The sequence below is a fragment of the Gracilinanus agilis genome, chromosome 1 (assembly GCF_016433145.1).
Source record: "Gracilinanus agilis isolate LMUSP501 chromosome 1, AgileGrace, whole genome shotgun sequence".
NCBI lineage: Eukaryota > Metazoa > Chordata > Mammalia > Didelphimorphia > Didelphidae > Gracilinanus > Gracilinanus agilis.
Window position 1 is genome coordinate 95,335,944 of NC_058130.1, and position 19,254 is coordinate 95,355,197.

At 40.5% G+C, this 19,254-nt stretch overlaps 2 protein-coding genes across 2 annotated transcripts in view; one reads left to right on the forward strand and one right to left on the reverse strand.

Annotated features, from left to right (window-relative positions):
- WNT3A (Wnt family member 3A) overlaps positions 1 to 3,499 on the reverse strand; it is a 136,485-nt gene extending 132,986 nt beyond the window's left edge. Inside the window, exon 1 of the mRNA XM_044677000.1 lies at positions 3,411 to 3,499. Coding sequence (XP_044532935.1) covers positions 3,411 to 3,499 — 89 coding nt within the window. The remainder of the gene's footprint in view (positions 1 to 3,410) is intronic.
- A 2,330-nt stretch (positions 3,500 to 5,829) lies between these two features.
- The window catches only part of WNT9A (Wnt family member 9A), a 159,263-nt gene continuing 145,838 nt past the window's right edge, over positions 5,830 to 19,254 (forward strand). Inside the window, exon 1 of the mRNA XM_044677011.1 lies at positions 5,830 to 5,868. Within this exon, the coding sequence (XP_044532946.1) occupies positions 5,830 to 5,868 (39 nt within the window). The remainder of the gene's footprint in view (positions 5,869 to 19,254) is intronic.

The window sequence follows — 19,254 nt, forward strand, 5'->3', positions numbered from 1 at the left end:
GTCGCGGGGGGGGGGGGTTGAAGGGGAAAGGGGAGCATGAATCATGTAACCATGTTAAAAATGAATATTAATAAATGTTAAAAAAAATTCCAATATTAAATAAATTATTTGAAATAACAAGTAAAAAAAAAAAAAACTTCCATCTTAGAATAAATACTGTGTATTGTTTCCATCTTAGAATCAATAACTATTGGTTCCATCTTAGAATCAATATCTCTATTGGTTCTATCTCAAAATCAACAACTGTGTACTGGTTCCATCAATAACTGTGAATTGGTTCCAAGACCAGATTTGAATCCAGGACCTCTCATCTCCAGACCTAGTTCTCTATCCACTGAGCCATCTAGCTCCTCCTAAATGTTTGTTATCATGGCTTTTTTTTAAGGGTTACAAGCAATATTTAACGAATAAGATCTTTAAGAAAGGCATGAAGTTTACAGGCTCCACTAAAACAGAATAGAACTTGGGAAGAGGAGGAAGGACACAATTACGACCAGTCAGGTTGTACACAAACCTATAATGTGCCAAAAAGGGAACTGGGAACAAGTTTTGAAATGGGAATTCAATTAGCACAAGAAAAAAACACCTAAAAACAAATTTAGAAAGGAATCAAAAATGTCAAGTACAGTTAATGCTGATTAGCTATTTGTCTCACATGTAATATATGATTCTTTATTTTACATCACTCCTCCCCCCCAAACCCATCTACCCAAATTGCCCCTCTGCTAAAGAGTCCATTGGTAACAAAGGAGTTTGTGTTCTTTCTGGAAATCATAGGCATCACTGACTCTGAGTAGACCTTAGAAGGAAGGAGGAATCTATGTCATGGTCACTCATAACATTCCTTCTCTTGTGACCAATCAAGCCAATACCAGGTCCTCTAAGTCCAAAGACCCTATCCTGTCATTTTTTTTTAATTTTAAAATTTTTATTTAATTAATTATTTTAGAGCATTTTCCCGTGGTTATAGGATTCATGTTCTATTCCTCTCTTCCTCCCACCCCCTTCCATAGATGACATGCAATTCCACTGGGTTTTACATATGTCATTGATCAAGACCTATTTCCATATTATTGATATTTGCATTAGGGTACTCATTTTGATTTAACATCCCTAATTATATCCCCATTCACTCATGTGATGAGGCAGTTGTTTTTCTTCTGTGTTTCTACTCCCACAGTTTTTCCTCTGGATGTGGATAGTGTTCTTTTTCATAGGTCCTTCAGAATTGTCCTGGATCATTGCATTGCTGCTAGTAGAGAAGTCCATTACATTAGATTTTACCACAGTGTATCCATCTCTGTGTACAATGTTCTTCTGGCTCTGCTCCTTTCACTTTGTATCGATTCCTGGAGGTCCTTCCAGTTCACATAGAATTCCTCCAGTTCATTATTCCTTTGAGCACAATAGTATTTCATCACCAACAGATACCATAATTTGTTCAGCCATTCCCTAGTTGAAGGGCATACCCTCATTTTTCAGGTTTTTTTTGCCACCACAAAGAGCACAACTATAATATCATGGCTTTTTTAAAAATGGGGGAATAAGGTGGGAGGGAAAATGCTTATTAATTGAAAAAAAATAAAACAATTTAAAACCCCAAAGAATTTACTTGGCCTGGGATTTGGAAGATAAGTGAGGACCAGGAGAATAGAAGGCCTTGGGAACCTCAACTCAGGAGGGAATGAAAAGTGAATTAGAGCTGAAGAGGGAGAGGGCACCAGGGATTTTGCGTAACTCAGCAAAGAGTAGAAAATAGAAAATCAGTTGAATAGGGAAAGTGGAAGAGGATTCCTTTGGCCATTGAAGAAGTCCTTTGATTGGGAGGTGGTGGTGTGGACCCGGGATAAAGAACAGGAGTTAAAACTTGAAGCTATTATGAGCCTGGAGTCCCAGAGGAGTAGTTATATTGTCACTTAGTGGTCCGTTGTAGTCTCCCAATGGTCTTCTTGCTAGAGAAATAGCACCATATCCTGAGGAGGAAGAATAACTACTGGAATGAATCAATGGAAGGAAAGCCAGAGATAAGAAAGACCAAGATGCTGCTCTGAAGAGAGGACAGTGATCAAGAAGCAGAAATGAATAGAAGAGAAAACCTTACCCTTAACCCTTACTGGAGCCCCACTCAGGGCAGTACTGTGAGTAATGAGGGACTATCCGGGCTTCCCCTGGGAAGGCTTCTCTTGATTCTCTGAGAGCTGGGCTTTGAGTCATTTCCATTTTCCTTATTGAATAAATAAATCTGTTCTGGGCCTGATGTTTTATGAATCTGACTGCTTGTAAGGGGAGTTAATGACTGTGATTTGGGGGGAGTATCATACACTGAAGCCAGATGGGGGAATGAAACAGAACTAAGAGGTCCCTAGAGTGACCAGGAGGCAGCCACAGACACAAGAGTTACAAATGGAAAATGATACATTGGCCTCCGCATTTTGAAAGAGGGTTGGTGTCTTCCTTGGACTCCTATTGAAGTTCTACTGGCAGAGAGAAGGAGAAAATTGGAGCTTGGTCCCTCGGCAGGACTCTAAGCGCTGACCTAGGACTGGAGGTCAAGAAAACGAGAACATAGACTCTTCCATCCTTCTTATCACCCAGAGAACAATAGAGAAGTACATGGAAGGTGTAAATGTACTACTGTGGGGCATACTAAGGAACTATGAAGAAGACCCCAGGGAAAGAGTGTATGCTTGAAAAGGAAGATGAGAAGATGAACTGTTTGTGTCATTAGAATGAGGGGTAAGTGGTGGAGAACCCATGTGCTCTACTGATACTTTGGTAATGTCAAGACCAATTATTATGGGAAGACTCTAGCACTTTGGGAGTTCCCTTAATAATAATCAATCAATGTGCACTTATAAGTCATCTACTGTATTCCAGGAACTGGACTAAACATCAAGGATACAAAGAAAGGAAAAAATTCAGGTTCTGCTTATAAGGAGCTCATGGTCCAATGAGGGAGACAACATGCAAATCTGCCTGTTTGTCTATTTGTCTGTCTGTCTATGTATCCATGTTTCTATGTATCTATGTATCCATCCATCCATCCATCTTTCTCTCTGTCTCTCTCTGTCTGTCTGTCTCTCTCTGTCTGTCTGTCTCTCTCTCTCTCTCTCTCTCTCTCTCTCTCTCTCTCTCTCTCTCTCTCTCCCCATCTCTCTTTCTGTCTTTGCCTTCCCTCATACTTCAGTGTACACATACACATAGATATTTTATATTCATCCTCTTGCTTGAGGCACCTGATGACCAACTGAGTAACCAGCCATCAGCATGAGGTGGGGGGGTGTGATGGGAAATGTTTGGAAAGGTCGATTGGAGTCACATTTTGGAGCACTTTACATAGGTTGCAATGTACATAGGTTTGTCTTAGAAGAAACACTGAAATGTTGTGAGTAGTCCTGCCATAGTCATACCTGAGCTTTAGGTAATTTTGCAGCTTGGTGGAGGAGGGATTGGAGAAGAGAGAGAGTGGAGGCAGGGAGCCCACTTCGGAGTCTGCCATAGTGGTCTGGGAGAGAGCTGATGAAGATCTGAACTCTGATGAGTGCAGGAGACAAAGGTTAGATGGGGAAAAATGCCACGAAAATGACAGCACTTAGGATCGCAGAATTATTTATTTTATCTGTTAAAAACCCCCTTCCTTCTGTCTTAGACTCAGTACTGTATATTGATTCTAAAGCAGAAGAGTAGTAAGGGCTAGGCAGTGGGAATTAGGTGGCTTGCCTAGGATCACACAGCTAAGGAAGTGGCAGAAGCTAGCCAGCTTTGAACCCAGGACTTTCTGACCCCAGACCTGGTGCTTTTCCACTGTGCTACCTAGCCGCTCCTTCAATTCTGATATTTTATATATCTTTAGGTCCCTCTTAGCTATAATATTATACATAAAAAGTGCCCTCTCTGCTCCAACAGTCTTTGTTCTGAGGTCCCATCCTGCTCTGATAGTCTTTGTGCTATATTTTCTTCCGGCCTTAACATTCTGTTCTTATTCTTATAAAATCTCTCCCAGGTCTGAGATGCATTGATGAAAACTAAAATAAAAATGAGTCCCTGTGGCAGCATGTTGACTTGGAAAACTTCAAATTAACTATTTATATTATATCATATAGCTGGGCTTAGAGAGGGAAAGACTTGTCCCCAGACCCTTACTAGTGGTGTGACCCTGGGCAAGTCACCCCTATTTGCCTTGGTTTCCTCATCTGTAAAATGAGCTGGAGAAAGAAATGGCGAACCAGTCTAGTATCTCTGCCAAGAAAACCCCAAATGGGGTCAAGAAGAGTTGGACACAAATGAAACGGCTTAACAACAACACTCTATTTTTATTTATTTTGTTCAACATTTCCCAATAACATTTTCATCTGATTCCACTTGGGCTCTGGAGTCTTGAGGCTGCTTGTGGCCAGTGCGTCTCCGGGGTGAGCCTCCTGTTTTAAGCTACCTCCTGACCGATGGTCTATGTCGTAAAGCCCTTTCTAGCTCTTATGCTGTATTTGTTCTATATTCTAAGGGCCCTCCCGTCCCTGGCACTGTGTCTAAGTTCTAGGACCCTCCTGGCTCTGACGGTTTGTATTTCTGTTCTATTCTGTTCTATGTACTCTTATATTCTGTTTTCTGTTCTAAGGTCCTTCCAGCTCTAATATTTTGTGAATCTGATCCTCCCCCGTGAGCCGCAGAAGAGGAATCAGGGACGATGTCTTTCTCCAGGCTGCCCGAGCCAGTCTCTCTCAGACGAGTGCCGGGAGCTGAGTGTCCGCAGCCTCGATCCGAAGCTTGGGAAACCAGTTCATGGTGGAAAGCCTTCTGTGGCTGGGGGCCAGTCTCTGTGGCTTCTCTTTGAGGAAAGATCATTTATAAAGCCCCAGACCTCGACTCTGCCTCGAGCTCTAGCTGCCCCAGGGCCGGCGCTGGGGGTCCAGAAGCATGGGGCGCCGCGGCTCTCCCTGCTCCACTTCTCCTGAGAAGGACCTCCTGGAGCAGGGTGGGCCTGATGACTAGGCCTGGGAGAGATGTCCAGCTGCCATTCTGATACTCACATCACCAGGCGATTGTGTTTCACACCAGATGTAAGTTCTCTCTCACTTTAAAAAATGACTCTTCAGAGACAAATGAAATGGTTTCCAGACAGAAAAATCCTGGCTTTCATGTGGAACGGCCACAGCAGCCAAGGGGGCCCCTCTGGCTGGGGTAAGATGCATTTATGGGCCGGGCTGGGGAGGTGTTCTCATCCTCACCCCAAAGAGTTCACCAAGTACTTTCTTGGGGGCAATTCTGTGCCTGGTTGCTAAGTGGCCGGTGCTTGGTGTTTACTAAGGTCAAGAGTTTGAGCCGCTTTATTTCCATCTTCCACAGACGGATCCTTGACCCAAGCCATAGACTAAATCCTACCCCCTCATCACAGATTAAACTCTAACCCCCAGCTGTGGATTTTACTTCTTCTCATAAACGTGCGCCATGGCTAGAACCAGTCTGTGGGTAAGGATGGCTCTGTGTGGAGGGCAGAGAGGTGGTGCTGAGGATAGGGCACCAGGTCTGGAGTCAGGAAGACTCCTCTTCCTGATTTTAAATCCTGCCTCAGACACTTACTAGCTGTGTGACCCCGGGCAAGTCACTGAACCCTGCTTGCCTCAGTTTCCTTATCTGTAAAGTGAACTAGAGAAGGAAATGACAAACGACTCTAGTATGCTTGCCAAGAAAGTCCCAAATGGGGTCATGAAGAGTCAGACATGACTGAAAAATGACTGAACAGCAACAGTCTCTACTGTGTTTATGACTCTACTCATTGCCCCCTCACAGAGGCAAGCTGCTATCAAAGGAAGTATGTTCAGAGAACCAGGCATGGTACCAGTCTCCACCATCGGAGATCTAACAGTTCAAGTAAGAGGCACTCAATGAGATCAGGGCAAACATGGCTCCTGGAAAGATCCATTGATTTGGAGTGAGGAGAACTGGGTTAGAATCTTGACTCCAGCATGGATTAACCTTGGGATTGTATTTTAGGGAGTCGCTTCCTTTCTCTCAATTCCAGTCTTCTTATTTATGAAAGGAAAGGCTTTGGGCTAAGGGTTTTGGATTCCTTCCTGTTCTAAAGCCTTTGATTCCTATGTTTCTATAAACTATTGATTAAGTTATTATTTGATCTGAGTATTTCATCTCACAATATTCTTTCAACATTGGTGCTTTTCATTCATTCATTCATTCATTTATTCATATATTATTGTTGTTCATTTGTTTCAGTCATGTCTGATTCTTCATGACTCCATTTAGGTTTTTTCCCCCAAACTCTTACCTTCTATCTTAATCAATACTAGCTATTGGTTCTAAGGCAGAAGAGTTGTAAGGGACAGGCAATGGGGGCTATGACTTGGCCAGGGTCACACAGCTAGGATGTATCTGAGGCCAGATTTGAACCCTAGACCTCCTGGTTCTCTATCCACTAAATCTCCTAGCTTCTCCCCTATTTGGGAATTTCTTGGCAAAGATAATGGAATGGCTTGCCATTTCTTTCTCCAGCTCATTTTATAGATGAGGAAATTAAAGCAAACAAGGTTAAGTGATTTTCCTAGGGTTATACAACTGATAAGTGTCTGAGGTCTAATTTGAACTCAGGAAGATGAGTCTTCCTGATTCCAGGCCAGTGTTCTTTCCATTGCCATATGTAGCTGCCCATTTCCTCATAGAGTGAACATTTATTAAGTGCCTAACTCTCGTGAGGGCCCAAAGACAAATAAGATATAATTCCTGCACTCAAGGGACTTGCAGTCTAGAAGAGAGTTTGACGTGGGCAGTGAGAACACATGAATTCTAATCTCAGCTCAAGTACCCACTACGTGTATCTACACACTCCAGTTGCTTATTCTTGGAATATAAAATGGGACCTTTGGATCAGATAATCCTTATGGTTCCCATTCACCACCGAGTCTATCTATATTCTATCGTCCATCTCTAATTTCTAGGACCTGCCTATGGTGATTCTCAGTTTTCTCATCTGTAAAATAGGGATAATGTTTACACTCCCTTTCTCACAGGACTATTGTTGGTAAAACATTTTGTAAGCCTAAAAGCACTATAAAAATGGGAATTCCTGTTATAGCTCATGAAAAGTTTAATGACAAGAGAGTAATAACATGGCGGGACACCAATAGAAGAGCTATCAGGAAATAGTGTCAAAGACAATGGCCTAGTCTGTGAGGGGACAGTCAGGAAAGTCTTCTTGAAGGAGGTGGCCCTTGGACCAGAGTCTGAAGTATGGGTCATGGAATCACAATTTTAGAACTGAAAGGGATTCCAGAGGTCATCTAGGTCAAAATCTTCATTTTACAGATAAGGAAACCAAGTCCTAGAAAGGTTTAATGATTTGAAGGGAACTTGGAGACAGAATTGGAACCCAAATCTTCTAACTCCATTGTGCTCTGTCCCTTCCATGAAGATTTGGAGAAAAAGAAAGGAGGGAGAGCTAGGAACAGGAGGCAGTAACAAGCATGGTGTGTATGTAGGTGTTTGTGTATAGTGTTGCTATATAATGAAGAGACTAATCTGTCTAGAATGTATTGTTTGCATAGGGGAGGAGACAGAATAAAAATATAATAAATACATATTTATTCTAAGTATATATTATACATAACTATAATATACTATATTATATCAATATAGACATAGAAATAAAAATTGGAGAGGTAGGAGATTGGGAATTCTTCCTGGAATGATTGGGAAGCCAGTGGAGGAATCTGATGAAAGCTGGGTTTGGAGATTATTAATATGGAGGTTCTCATCCTTTGTCAATGTCTCCTCATGGCACACGGAAGACCCAAAGGTTTTCAGAGACTGTAATAATGAAGTATAAGCTTGTGGGAGCTCCTCCGGAGAGTCAGACTCTTTCTTTCTCATAGAAACACAGGGGTTAGAGCTGAAAGGAACCTTAGAGATGATCTAATCCAACTCCCTCATTTTACAGATTAGGAAACAGAGGCCCAAAGTGGGGAAGAGTCTTGTCCAAAGTCACACAGGAATTTAGCAGCAGAATTGGAATTTGAAACTAGTTCCCCAAATTCCCACTGCAGGGTTTTTCCTGCTACATAGGATGGGCTGGGTGCCAGGAAGGAATATCATCAGCTAACTTGCCATAGCTAAAAACCCGGGGAAAAGAAGGCAAGGAGATTCTTAGTTAGTGATGCAATTCAATAAATATTGAAGTGCCTGTAGTGGACCTATAGAGCGCTAGTGAGGGAATGAGATTGTGGATCTTTGCAGAACACAAGTCACTTGGTGATATGTTCAGTTTGCATGGATTAAAGAGGTGGGAGAAAGATTGAAGACAAGGAAACCCATTTTAGGATGCTATTACAATAGTTCATTCTTCTACATATTCTTGACATCTCGTAATCTCTTCTGCTTCTGTTAAATTCTTACTCTTTTGGTCTTTTATCATGCCTAGTTTTGGAGGAAGTATTCCCTCGATATCTCTAATTTCCTGGTAACTGGTCCCATCACTTTCTGGCAAAGAGAAGGAGAAGAAATGGAAGCTGTGTTCGATTTTGGGCTTGAAGATCAATGCAGATGACAACGTCAGCCAAGAAATTAAAAGATGCTTGCACCTTGGAAAGAAAGTTATAGCAAATCTGGACAACGTGCTAAAAAGCAGAGACAACAACTTGTTGGCAAAGGTCTTTATAGTCAAAGTTATTGTTTTTCTGGTGGCAATGTATGGCTATGAGAGTTGGACTGTAAGGAAAGCTGAGTGATGCAGAATCGATGTTTTTGAATTGTGGGGCTGGAGAAGACTTTTGAGCTGACCTTTGGACAGCAAGGAGTTCAAATTATTCAGTACTTAAATTAATAAAGAGACAACAACCACAGCAACAAGAAATCAATTTGGACTGTTCACTGGAAGGTCAAATATGAAAGCTGAAGCTAATAAATACACTTTGGCTCCATAATGAGAAGACAGGAGTCACTGGAAAAGACCCCGATGTTGGGAAAAATTGAAAGCAAAAGGAGATGGACAGAGAATGGCATGAAAACAACAAGCACGAACTTAGACTTCGAGAGATCACAGAGGATAGAAGGGCCTGGCTAGCTATGGTCCATGGGGTCATAAAGAATCAATAAGATACAACTGAAAGACTGGACAACAACAGCATGATAGTTCAGGCTGGAGGTAATGAGGCCTTGCACAGAAAGGAGCTCCTTGAAGGCAGGGACTGGATTTGTTTTTCTTTGTATTCTCAGCACTTTAACACAGTGCCTGGAATATAGAAAGGACTTTGCAAATGCTTGTTGACCAGACTTGACTTAAATCACGATCTCTTGACTCCAAGACCTTTTATCTATAATATCTATCTGTCTATCTGCCTGTCTGTCTATGTATATATGTATGTATGTATGTATGTATCCTACCTATCCATCTATCTATCTATCTATCTATCTATCTATCTATCTATCTATCTATCTATCTATCTATCTATCTATCTATCTATCTATCCATCTATTTATCCATCTATCTATCTATCTATCTGTCTGTCTGTCTGTCTGTCTGTCTGTCTGTCTATCTATCTATCTTCTCTCTCTGTAGCCTTCATTTTGTAGACAAATAGACCATGCTTCATTCTTCTTTTAGATATGCTTTTAAAGTCTCCCTTCCTACTTCCCACCTTCTCAGTCTTCTTACATTTTAACTCTACCACATAACTCTTTGCTCCTTTCTCTTCCTCCTTTTTTCCTTTCCTCTTTTCTTTCTTTCTCTCCTCTTCTCCCTTCTCTTTTTAATGACATCATCTATCTTTCTCTATTCAACCATCTTTCTTTGTGTGTCTAAGTATCCCTGTGTCAGTCTTCCCCCCCTCTCTAGTTCTCTCCATCTAGCCCTTGCCTACATCTTTATCAATCTGTTTGTCTATTTATGCACCTGTAATCTTCACATTTTGTTTTAGCTAAGTTGTATTTCTAATCATCATATTGACCTATTTGGATCTATCAAAAATCAGTCTCTACTTATGTATCCAGGTCAAGTGAGTAGAGAGATAATTTAGAATCTTAAAAAAAAGCATACTCTTGGGGCAGCAAGGTGGCTCAGTGGATAGAGAGCTAGGCCTTGAGATAGGAGGTCCTGTGCTCAAATATGGCCTCTGACACTTCCTAGTTGCGTGATCCTGGGCAAGTCACTTAACATCAATTTCCTAGCCCCTACCATTCTTCTGCCTTGTGACCAATACTTAGTATTGATTCTAAGATGGAAGGCAAAGGTTTTAAAAAATTATATTCTTTGTCTCCTTCTGTGTCTATCTCATACTTTCTCTTCATCCATGCATGTATCTGTCCATCTTTGAACATATGTATATATTTATACACACACACACACACACACACACACATATATATATATATAGTTTATGCACACACACATATGAAGAAGAGGGAAAATGGAGGAAGAGAAAGAGAGAAAGAGAAGAGAGAGAGAAAGGGAGAAAGGGGTAACAGAGAGATTGGGGATAGAGAGAGAAAGATGTATAGGCATAAAAAAGGGGAATATTCTGAGATACTTAAAGGAATTTACAGAGATGTTTGCTGCACTACTTTCCTAAGTCTTTCGATAGTCTGGAAGAATGCAGAATGTCCCAGGAGACTAGATATGGACAAATGTCCCAATTTTCAAAAAGGAGGAAAAGGTTTCCTTTTTTAATTCCTGATTTCAGGAATTACCTGCCTTTGTAGGTAGCGCCTCAGAAAAATTCTATAATGGATATTTAAACAGAGGCTTTGCCATCTATCTAAAATGTCTTCACGAAGAACAAGAAGCCACTTAAAATCAATCTTATTCTTCCTTTTTGATGGGTCTGCCAAAGTGGCAGGTCATGGGCTCTTGTCTTCATTTCAATCCAACTGAGCAGAATTTCAGCAGGTCATTGTGCGTGAGATGATGCAGGGTCAGTCTGAAGAGACTATTGCTAAGTGGAGCCCCAGCTGGTGGAATACGTAGTGGGAGGGCAGAGACTGGCAGTGGAAAAAGAGAGCTGGGAACGAGGAGGCAGGATAGCTTTGCATTTGGGCGTTGACACAGCTATATGAGCTTTCATTCTAATTAGGAGAGATACCCGGTCTAGAAGAGCCCAATTTTGGGGAGGGGCATCTTGGTGATCCTAAGCATACAATGGTGAAGCAGAAGACAAAGCCTTTAGCCTTTAGGGTGCAATGGCAGGCCAGTGACAACTCTAAGACAGAAGGGGCAAGGGCTAGGCAAATGGGATTAATTGACTTGCCTAGGATCATACAGCTAGGCAGTGTCTGAAGTCAGATTTGAACCCAGGTCCTTCCATCTCCAGGCGTGACACCCTGTCCACTGAGTCAACGAGCTGTCAGAATTCCATTTTAAATAGCCATCTTATAGTATTATGTCCCTTCCTTCTCCAGAAACATCAGTAGCTACCTACCTATTATTCTCCCTCTCCCTCCCTGCAAAGAAAAATAAAACAAAACAAAAAACCTTGAGGTCATTGAGGGGAAAGTGGAGGGTCGATGCTCTCTCTGCTAGAAATCTTGATAAACATTGTAAAGGGTGAGTCCCCTTCACAGACTTCCCTTTATCCAAGCTATTCATTCTCTGGAAATACTTCACATCCCCATTCTAGATATATGCCTTTTTTTTCTTATCCTTTACTTCTGTCTTAGAATTGTTAGTAAGTATGGTTCCAAGGCAGAAGAGAGATAAGGACTAGACAATTGGAGTTAAGTGACTTGCCCAAGGTCACACAGGTAGGAAGTGTTTAAGACCAGATTTGCACCCAGGATCTCTCTTCTCTAAGTCTGGGAATAAACAAGCCACTTAGCTGCTCCTAGATAGGAGTCTGTGTGTCTATCTACTTTTTCATCCACTAGTTTATTGATGGATCTATCCATAATGATCATACTTCTCATAGGATTTGGAGCTAGAAGAAATGTAAGAGATAATCTTGCCAAACCTCTTTAGAGGAAGAAACCAAGACCTGGTGACAGCAAGAACCTATCTCCAGGGCAGTTTCCATCTCTTCCATCTTCTGGTGAAGAGGAACCGATAGTGGACTGAAGTCAGAAGACCGAGGTTTGAATTCCAGTTCTGATGACATACTAGCTGTATGACCCAGAACAAGTCAGTTCATCATCAAGATACCCAGTTTCCTCATCTATACAATGGGAATCACAATCCATGCATTGTGTCTCTCATAAGGTTTTGGTGGGAAAAGCACTTTCTAGAGATGCAAGGTATTCCTAGGAAACTCCAGCTCGAAACAATGTCTCCTCAGGTTGTCCTTTGCTAATCCGGTCATTTCTCTGGTTAAACCCTAACTCTGTGACATTAACAAAAAATGCCCTTGCCTGTGAGGTGGGGGAAGTAGACCAACTTTTCACTAGAACCCCAGACTCACAAATAACTATCCTTCAAGGGCTTGCTTTCCTGGCTGGCCCTGTGTTGATCATTAACTCAGAAAGTAACCCAGTTGTGGCACTCATGAATAACCTGGGGGGTTGGGGGGAGAAGAAATACCCCCTATTCTTAAAGCATTACTAGTTCAAATTCCCAGAGGCCCTAGGGTGCTCATCCAGTTTGAATGGAGTCTTTGGTTTCCAGCCTTCTATGGAATAAAAATTAGTTACCCACTGATGTTTTGCTCATCTCCGACATTTTGTGAATCTCCTCCCGCTGGCAGTAGCAACAGCACTAAGAAGATGCAATAATCAACTCAGAATGTCAGAGCTGGAAGGGGTCTTAGAACTTTTTAAAACATAAAATGTCAGAGCTGTGGAAGCGACCTTAGAAAATAGAACATAAAATGTTCATTCAATTAAATAAACTCTTATTAAGTTGTTGATCTCTGCGTAAAGTGCTGCTGATACAAAGACCAAAAATAAATAGTTTGTGTTCTCAAGGGTCTTCTGTTATATTGGGGGGACAGAATGGAGGAAGTAAATACAAAACCTTTTGAGGAAGAACAGAGAGAAACCATCCTGGAGGAAGGTGGCACCTTAATGGAGACTTGAAGGCAAATAATAACTCTAAAAAGTAGAGGTGAGCAGGAATAACATTCTAAGTGGGGAGAACAAGGCCTAGGGAGCATTCCATGGTGGCCAATGGAATGGATGTTGATTTCAGAAAACTGGCCAATGTTGCTGAAAGTATAGATTTTAGGAATGAGAGTAAAGAGGAAGGAAGAAGGGCAAAAAGGTAGGTGGGTACCAGATCATGGAGGACTTCAAATGCTAGAATATTTTTTTTTACAAAGGCAATGGTGATCCACTGAAGAGAACTGAGCAGGCAAAATAATATGTTTTAATCTCTCAGGCCTTAGAGTTGTGCAGAGATGGATAGGAGAGGGGAGAGACTAGAAACCATTACAAGAGTTCAGATGGGACGTGGTGAGGGCCTGAACTTGGGGAATGGGAGAGGCAGGAGTATGCTGGTAAATGTTTGACAGCCCACTCTCTGAAAAAAAAAAAAGAAATGTCCTTGGGACAGACTTTTAAGTTATATTATTAGCATTTTCTCAAGTCTAGACAATCAACAGAACAATAAATTAAGTCCCAACTTACAGCATTTTGCCAATCAGAAGCATTTCACACTGAAAATTTAACAATAAACCAGTTTGGCTTCAATCAGTACATCTCTGGCAGAGGAAAGGTATAAGAGCCATTTTGATGGTAGCATGGAAATGACTTGGCAACTGCTAGGGCAAGAAGGGCCAGAGAGAAGAAAGAATCATGGCTCATTCCAAAATTACAAATCTGTGGGACTGAGAAGATGGCAGGACTCTCCATGGAAAGCAGGAACTTTGGAGAAGGAGCAGAATGAAACAAGGAGGGCATTGAGTTCTATTCATTTTTTTAGAATTCTTACTTTCTGTTTTAGTACTACTTCTAAGACAGAAAAGTGGCAAGGGCTAGGCAACTGGGGTTATGTGACTTGCCCAGGGTCATACAGCTAGGAAGTGTCTGAGCCTAGTTTGGAACCCAAGTCTTCCCATCTCTAGGCCTGGCTCTCAATTCACTGAGCCATGTAGCTGCCTCCTCAAGATCCTTATTAGACAATATAACTATTGTCCCTAGTTAGCAAAATTCCTCTAAGGTCTACCTCTGATGATGTGAGGAACCCCAGAGAAGTCATTGGATATGGTACCTCAGTATGAAGTAGAGTGTGACCCAGAGTTCTTGGAGGCTATAAAAATTTGGGCTTTATGTTCCATGTGAAAGTGTCCACCCTCCCTCTAAACTTTCCCTGTTTAAAGTACAAAATAAAGACTCTTCATTTGGGTTGTAGAGTGACTTTATATTTTTGGTAGTCCATGGAGGAAGGAAGTTTGAAAGTTGTCATATACTGTAGCCGATTGTAGCCCATATCTTGCCTGAAATACCATGATTGCTAATGAAAAATATCTTTAATAAAACTGGATAACAGAAAAAAATTTGAGGGAATGTTAACAATTATATTGAAGTCTCCAAATATGAGGGCAAGGATCAGGAGGGAAGGGAAGACTGGGCCATGGACCTTTGTAAAAGAAGAGAGAATGAGAGAGAGGCTTGAGAGTGCACAACTGTAACCAGTATCTGGACAAGCTCATGGAATGGATGAATCTTAAAGGAGGAGAGATTTCTGGATAATAAGGGCCAAGGGAAAGTCCAGAAATGCCAGCAAGGATCAAGAAATGGGCCTTCTCCCTCTTCTTTTCCTGGCCATAAAAAAAGGATTGGAGATGGCAGCTAGGGTTACCTATTTCTATCACTACTTGCTAATTCTAGAGAGAGCCAGGTTTCCATAAGTGCAAAAAGATGGAAAGAGTATGAGAAGAAGTTGAAGATAGAGGGAAATTTATTAATGATGGAATAGAGGCATTTACCTTAATTTATACTCATGGGATGACCAAGGACAGTGTCCGTCTGTTTTTTCTCAAACCCCTGAAGAAAAGGGGTCAAGGCAGCAAGGCATATGGGTCATAAATAGGTTATGACTGAATCCCTAGTGTCTGATTAAGCTTGCATTCCTGCCAGCATCTCTGAGTCATCCCAGTATGGAGGAGATTGATAGATGCAGAAGCTATTCTTTTTTATTTTATTTTTATTGCCATGCAAAACACACTTCCATATTGGTCATTGTTGTAAGAGCACATTCATATAAAACAAAATCCCCCAAATAAAACCATAAATACACTGATAGGAAAGATAGTCTGCTTTGATCTGCATCCATCCAGCTTGTATTAATTAGAAATCTTGAACCTTTGGGCTCCATCTCCCAGAATTCTTTTTTCATTATCCAGCATCCTTTCCCCTTCATCCCCAAGTTGCATGCTTACAGTGTTTGTATATAGCTGGCTGTAACTCCATCTCTCTCTTTTCCCATGTGCATGGCTGGGTTAGCACCTTTTCTACTCTAGCTTTTTACTTTAGTTATTATTAATAAACTTTATAAAATATAGTAGTTATTGTATATTAATTTTAATCTCAACAGGCTCTAACAGTTCTTTTTCTGAAGGTGGATAGCACTCCCCTCAGTCCTAATTCTTTCAGGATTATTCTGGATCATTGCATTGCTGAGTGTAACCAAGTTTTCACAGTTGACACAGAAGATTTTCTTCATGTGAACTGTGTATTTGATTTTGGCCTGGCTTGAAGTCTGACGCCCTAGGTCTGGATATAGGTGTTGACAAGGAGAGGACTCATTTCTTATGTCCATTGAATGTCAATCTATATCTCAACAGACAAAAAGGCATGAACTTACATTGGATTTTCCCCCTACCAGTACTTAGCATTTTATTGCCATTGTTTTGGCCAGTAGTAATGTTCTACTCTCTGTGATCCCATTTGGGGTTTTCTTAGCAAAGATACTAGAAAGGTTTGTCATTTCCTTCTCCAGCTCATTTTACACATAAGGAAACTGAGGCAAACAGGGTGAAGTGACTTGCCCAGAGTCGCAAAGCTAGTAAGTGTGTAAGGCTGGATTTGAACTCTGGAGCCAGCACTCTATCTACTGCTCCATCTAATTGGCCCATCTCCTGTGTTACCCTTTCTAATAATGAACTTCCTTCCTAGTTCTTCTCCCTCCTTCTTTCTCCTGCCCTCTCTGTTTCCCCTCCATCCTCACCTCCTTTGGTTGCTGTCCTTTTCTCCTTCTCCTTTCTTCCTCCCTTTCTTCCTTTTTCTCCTTCTCATTTTCTGATCTCTTCTCTCTCTCTCTTTCCTCTTCCCTCCTCCCTTTGACTTGGTCTCTTTACAGAAAAAATAGGAAGAGGGAAGAGGCAGGTTTCCTAAAACAGAGGGAGAAGAAAGCAAAGGTCTTTGTTTTGAACAGTGGGATCATGCTCCAAAAACCATATTCTTTCATTCTTTTAAAAAATCTTCCACACAATTGTTTATTTTAATTATAAATTCCCACATAAGTTTTCCAAAGTTATATGATCCATATGGTCTCCCTCCTTTCTTCCTTTCCCCCTCCTGGAGCTGACAAGCAATTCAGTCTGGATTATACATGTATTATCATGCAAAATATGTTTCCATATTATTCATTTTTGCATGTGAATAATCTTATAAAACCAAACCCCTAAAACCCTAAAACATAGACCCAAATAAATAAGTGATAAATCACAGGTTTTCATCTGCATTCTTCCTCCAACAGTTATTTCTCTGGAGGTGGATAGCATTCTTTTTCATATGTCCGGAGGTCAGTTTTTAACTCAGGAAGACAGGCCCAGTACTCTGTGCCACCTACCTGTATGTACATAAGATAATTTTTTCTTTTCTTTTGTTTCTGGACAGCATTTTAGACTTTCCAAATGTACTTACCTTGAAATATAGAGAGTGTTTGATTGTTGAATGGTGAAGAAAAAATTCACTGTCAAGATCTTGGATGAGACAATTTTGCCAAAAAAATCTCGGTGGTCATGGGATACACAAATGATCAGGTCAATGATCAGATTCATGCCTACTTCACCCAATTGTTTTTTTTTAAACCCTTAACTTCTGTGTATTGGCTCCAAGGCAGAAGAGTGGTAAGGGTAGGCAATAGGGGTCAAGTGACTTGCTGAGGGTCACACAGCTTGGAAGTGTCTAAGGCCAGATTTGAACCTAGGACCTCCCGTCTCTGGGCCTGACTCTCAATCCACTGAGCTACCCAGCTACCCACACAATTGGTTTTTAATAGACCCTTAAGTTAATATTTATGGATAATTTAAAAAAAGTATAGAATTCTTAGTGTTCACTCCCTTTTATTTTAATACTCTAAGACAGTGATGGGCAAACTTTTTAAAGAGGGGGCCAAAGGAAAGGAAATGCTCATCTGTCAATCTGTTTCTAAGGCAAATATTTTGAAGTTTCATTGTATTGTATCCTACTCATTGTATTCGCCAGATTAGGAATAATGTCGTGGCTGGATAGAACATTTCAGGGGTCCACATCTGGCCTGCAGGCTGTAGTTTGCCCATCACTGCTCCAAGACCATTACTGCAGAAAAGGAAGAAAGTCTCATAGAACTGAGGAATATTTTTCATTTTTTCTTGTTTCATAGATCTAGTGGAAATTATACACATATACATATCACTTTGGGCATATATATATATATAAATTCCATTTTCATATATATTCACATACATATTCATTCACATATATTCATATTCACTCCTAAGGTGGCATTATCCAATGCCCAGTGATCTAAAAAGAGTGGAGGAAAATAAAGTGTATCATCAGTTTGAACATTTTCACTTATAACTAGAAGGAAAAAGGAGGCTTGCCATTGAATGAAAGCCTACAGGGTCTCCCTGGAGAAGCCAAGAAAGACTCTGGCAGAGCTGCTTTTATCACGGTCCCAAGGGCAACAAGAAACATGATTTTCCAGGACATGTGTTTATCTTGTACTGTGGTGCTAATAACTAAATAGTTCCAAAAAGACCTCCATGAAAATAACTGCAACTTATATATCAATATTTATTGAGGAGACCAAAGAAGTAGATAAATTCTCTGAGGGATTTGATAAAACTCTCCAAAGGAAATCAAACACATGCTTCAAAAGAAATATGGGTAGATATCTTTTCTTTTGACACCGCCTCCATTTTCCATGGTATTCCTCCCTCACTGTCCCTCAGATAGTCATCTCTTTTTTTTTTTAATTTTATTTTTATTATCATGGAAAACACACTTCCATATTGTTCATTGTTGTAAGAGCTCACGCATGCAAAACCAAAACCCCCAAATAAAACCATAAATACACTGATGTGAAAAGTAGTATATTTTGATCTGCATCCATCTGGAGAGTCATCTCTTATGATAAAGAAATAGAAAAGGTAAACGAAAAGTCCAGTAAAACTAACTAACATATTGAAAGAGTTTGACATTATACACAGGGTTTCATATCCAAAGTCTCCCTCCCTAGGTAAAGAAATGGAAGGAGCTACTTTTTTCCTATCTCTTCTTGGGGTCAAGTTTGATCATTATAATTTTTACAGAATTAAGTTTTTATTGTTTTGTTCCATTTTTTCAAAAAATTATTAAAAACAAATCACCCTTACCTTTTGTCTTAGATTGGTACTAACTTACCTAGCCCTTACTGCTCTTCTGCCTTGGAACCAATACACAGTATTGATTCTAAGATGGAAGGTAAGGAGCATGTGTGTATTTGTGTATGTGTGTTTTCAGTATTTTATTCCTCTACGGATGAAAATATTCCCCATTCATGACCCATATATTCATTACACTATCCTCTATAGATAAATAAAAGATGTCCTGTGGTTGAAGCCTTTTCCTACATTTATTATGTTATGAGAATTTCTCTGGCTTAATTCTCTCATATACAGAAATATGTCCTCTTTGTGAAGACTTTCCCACTTTCTTATCATTTACAGGACTTTCTCCCGTATGAATTTTCTAATGTGCACTAACATGTTCCTTCTGGTTGAAGATTTCCCCCCACTCATTCCATTTATAGGATTTCTCTCCAGTAGGAATTTTCAGATGTATATTAAGGTTTCCTTTCTGGCTAAAGACTTTCCCACATTCATTACATTTATAGGATTTCTCTCTAGGATGAATTTTCTGATGCATATAGCAGCTTCCTCACCAGCTGAATGATTTCCCACATTCATTGCACTTGTAGGCTTTCTTTCCACTATGCTTTTTCTGATGTATGTTAAGGCTATCTTGCTGTTGGAAGGTTTTTCCACATTAATTACATTTATAGGATGTTTTTTCCATTGTGAATTTCTTGATGTATAGTTAGGTGTCCCTTCTGCCTAAAGGCTTCCCAACATTCATTAC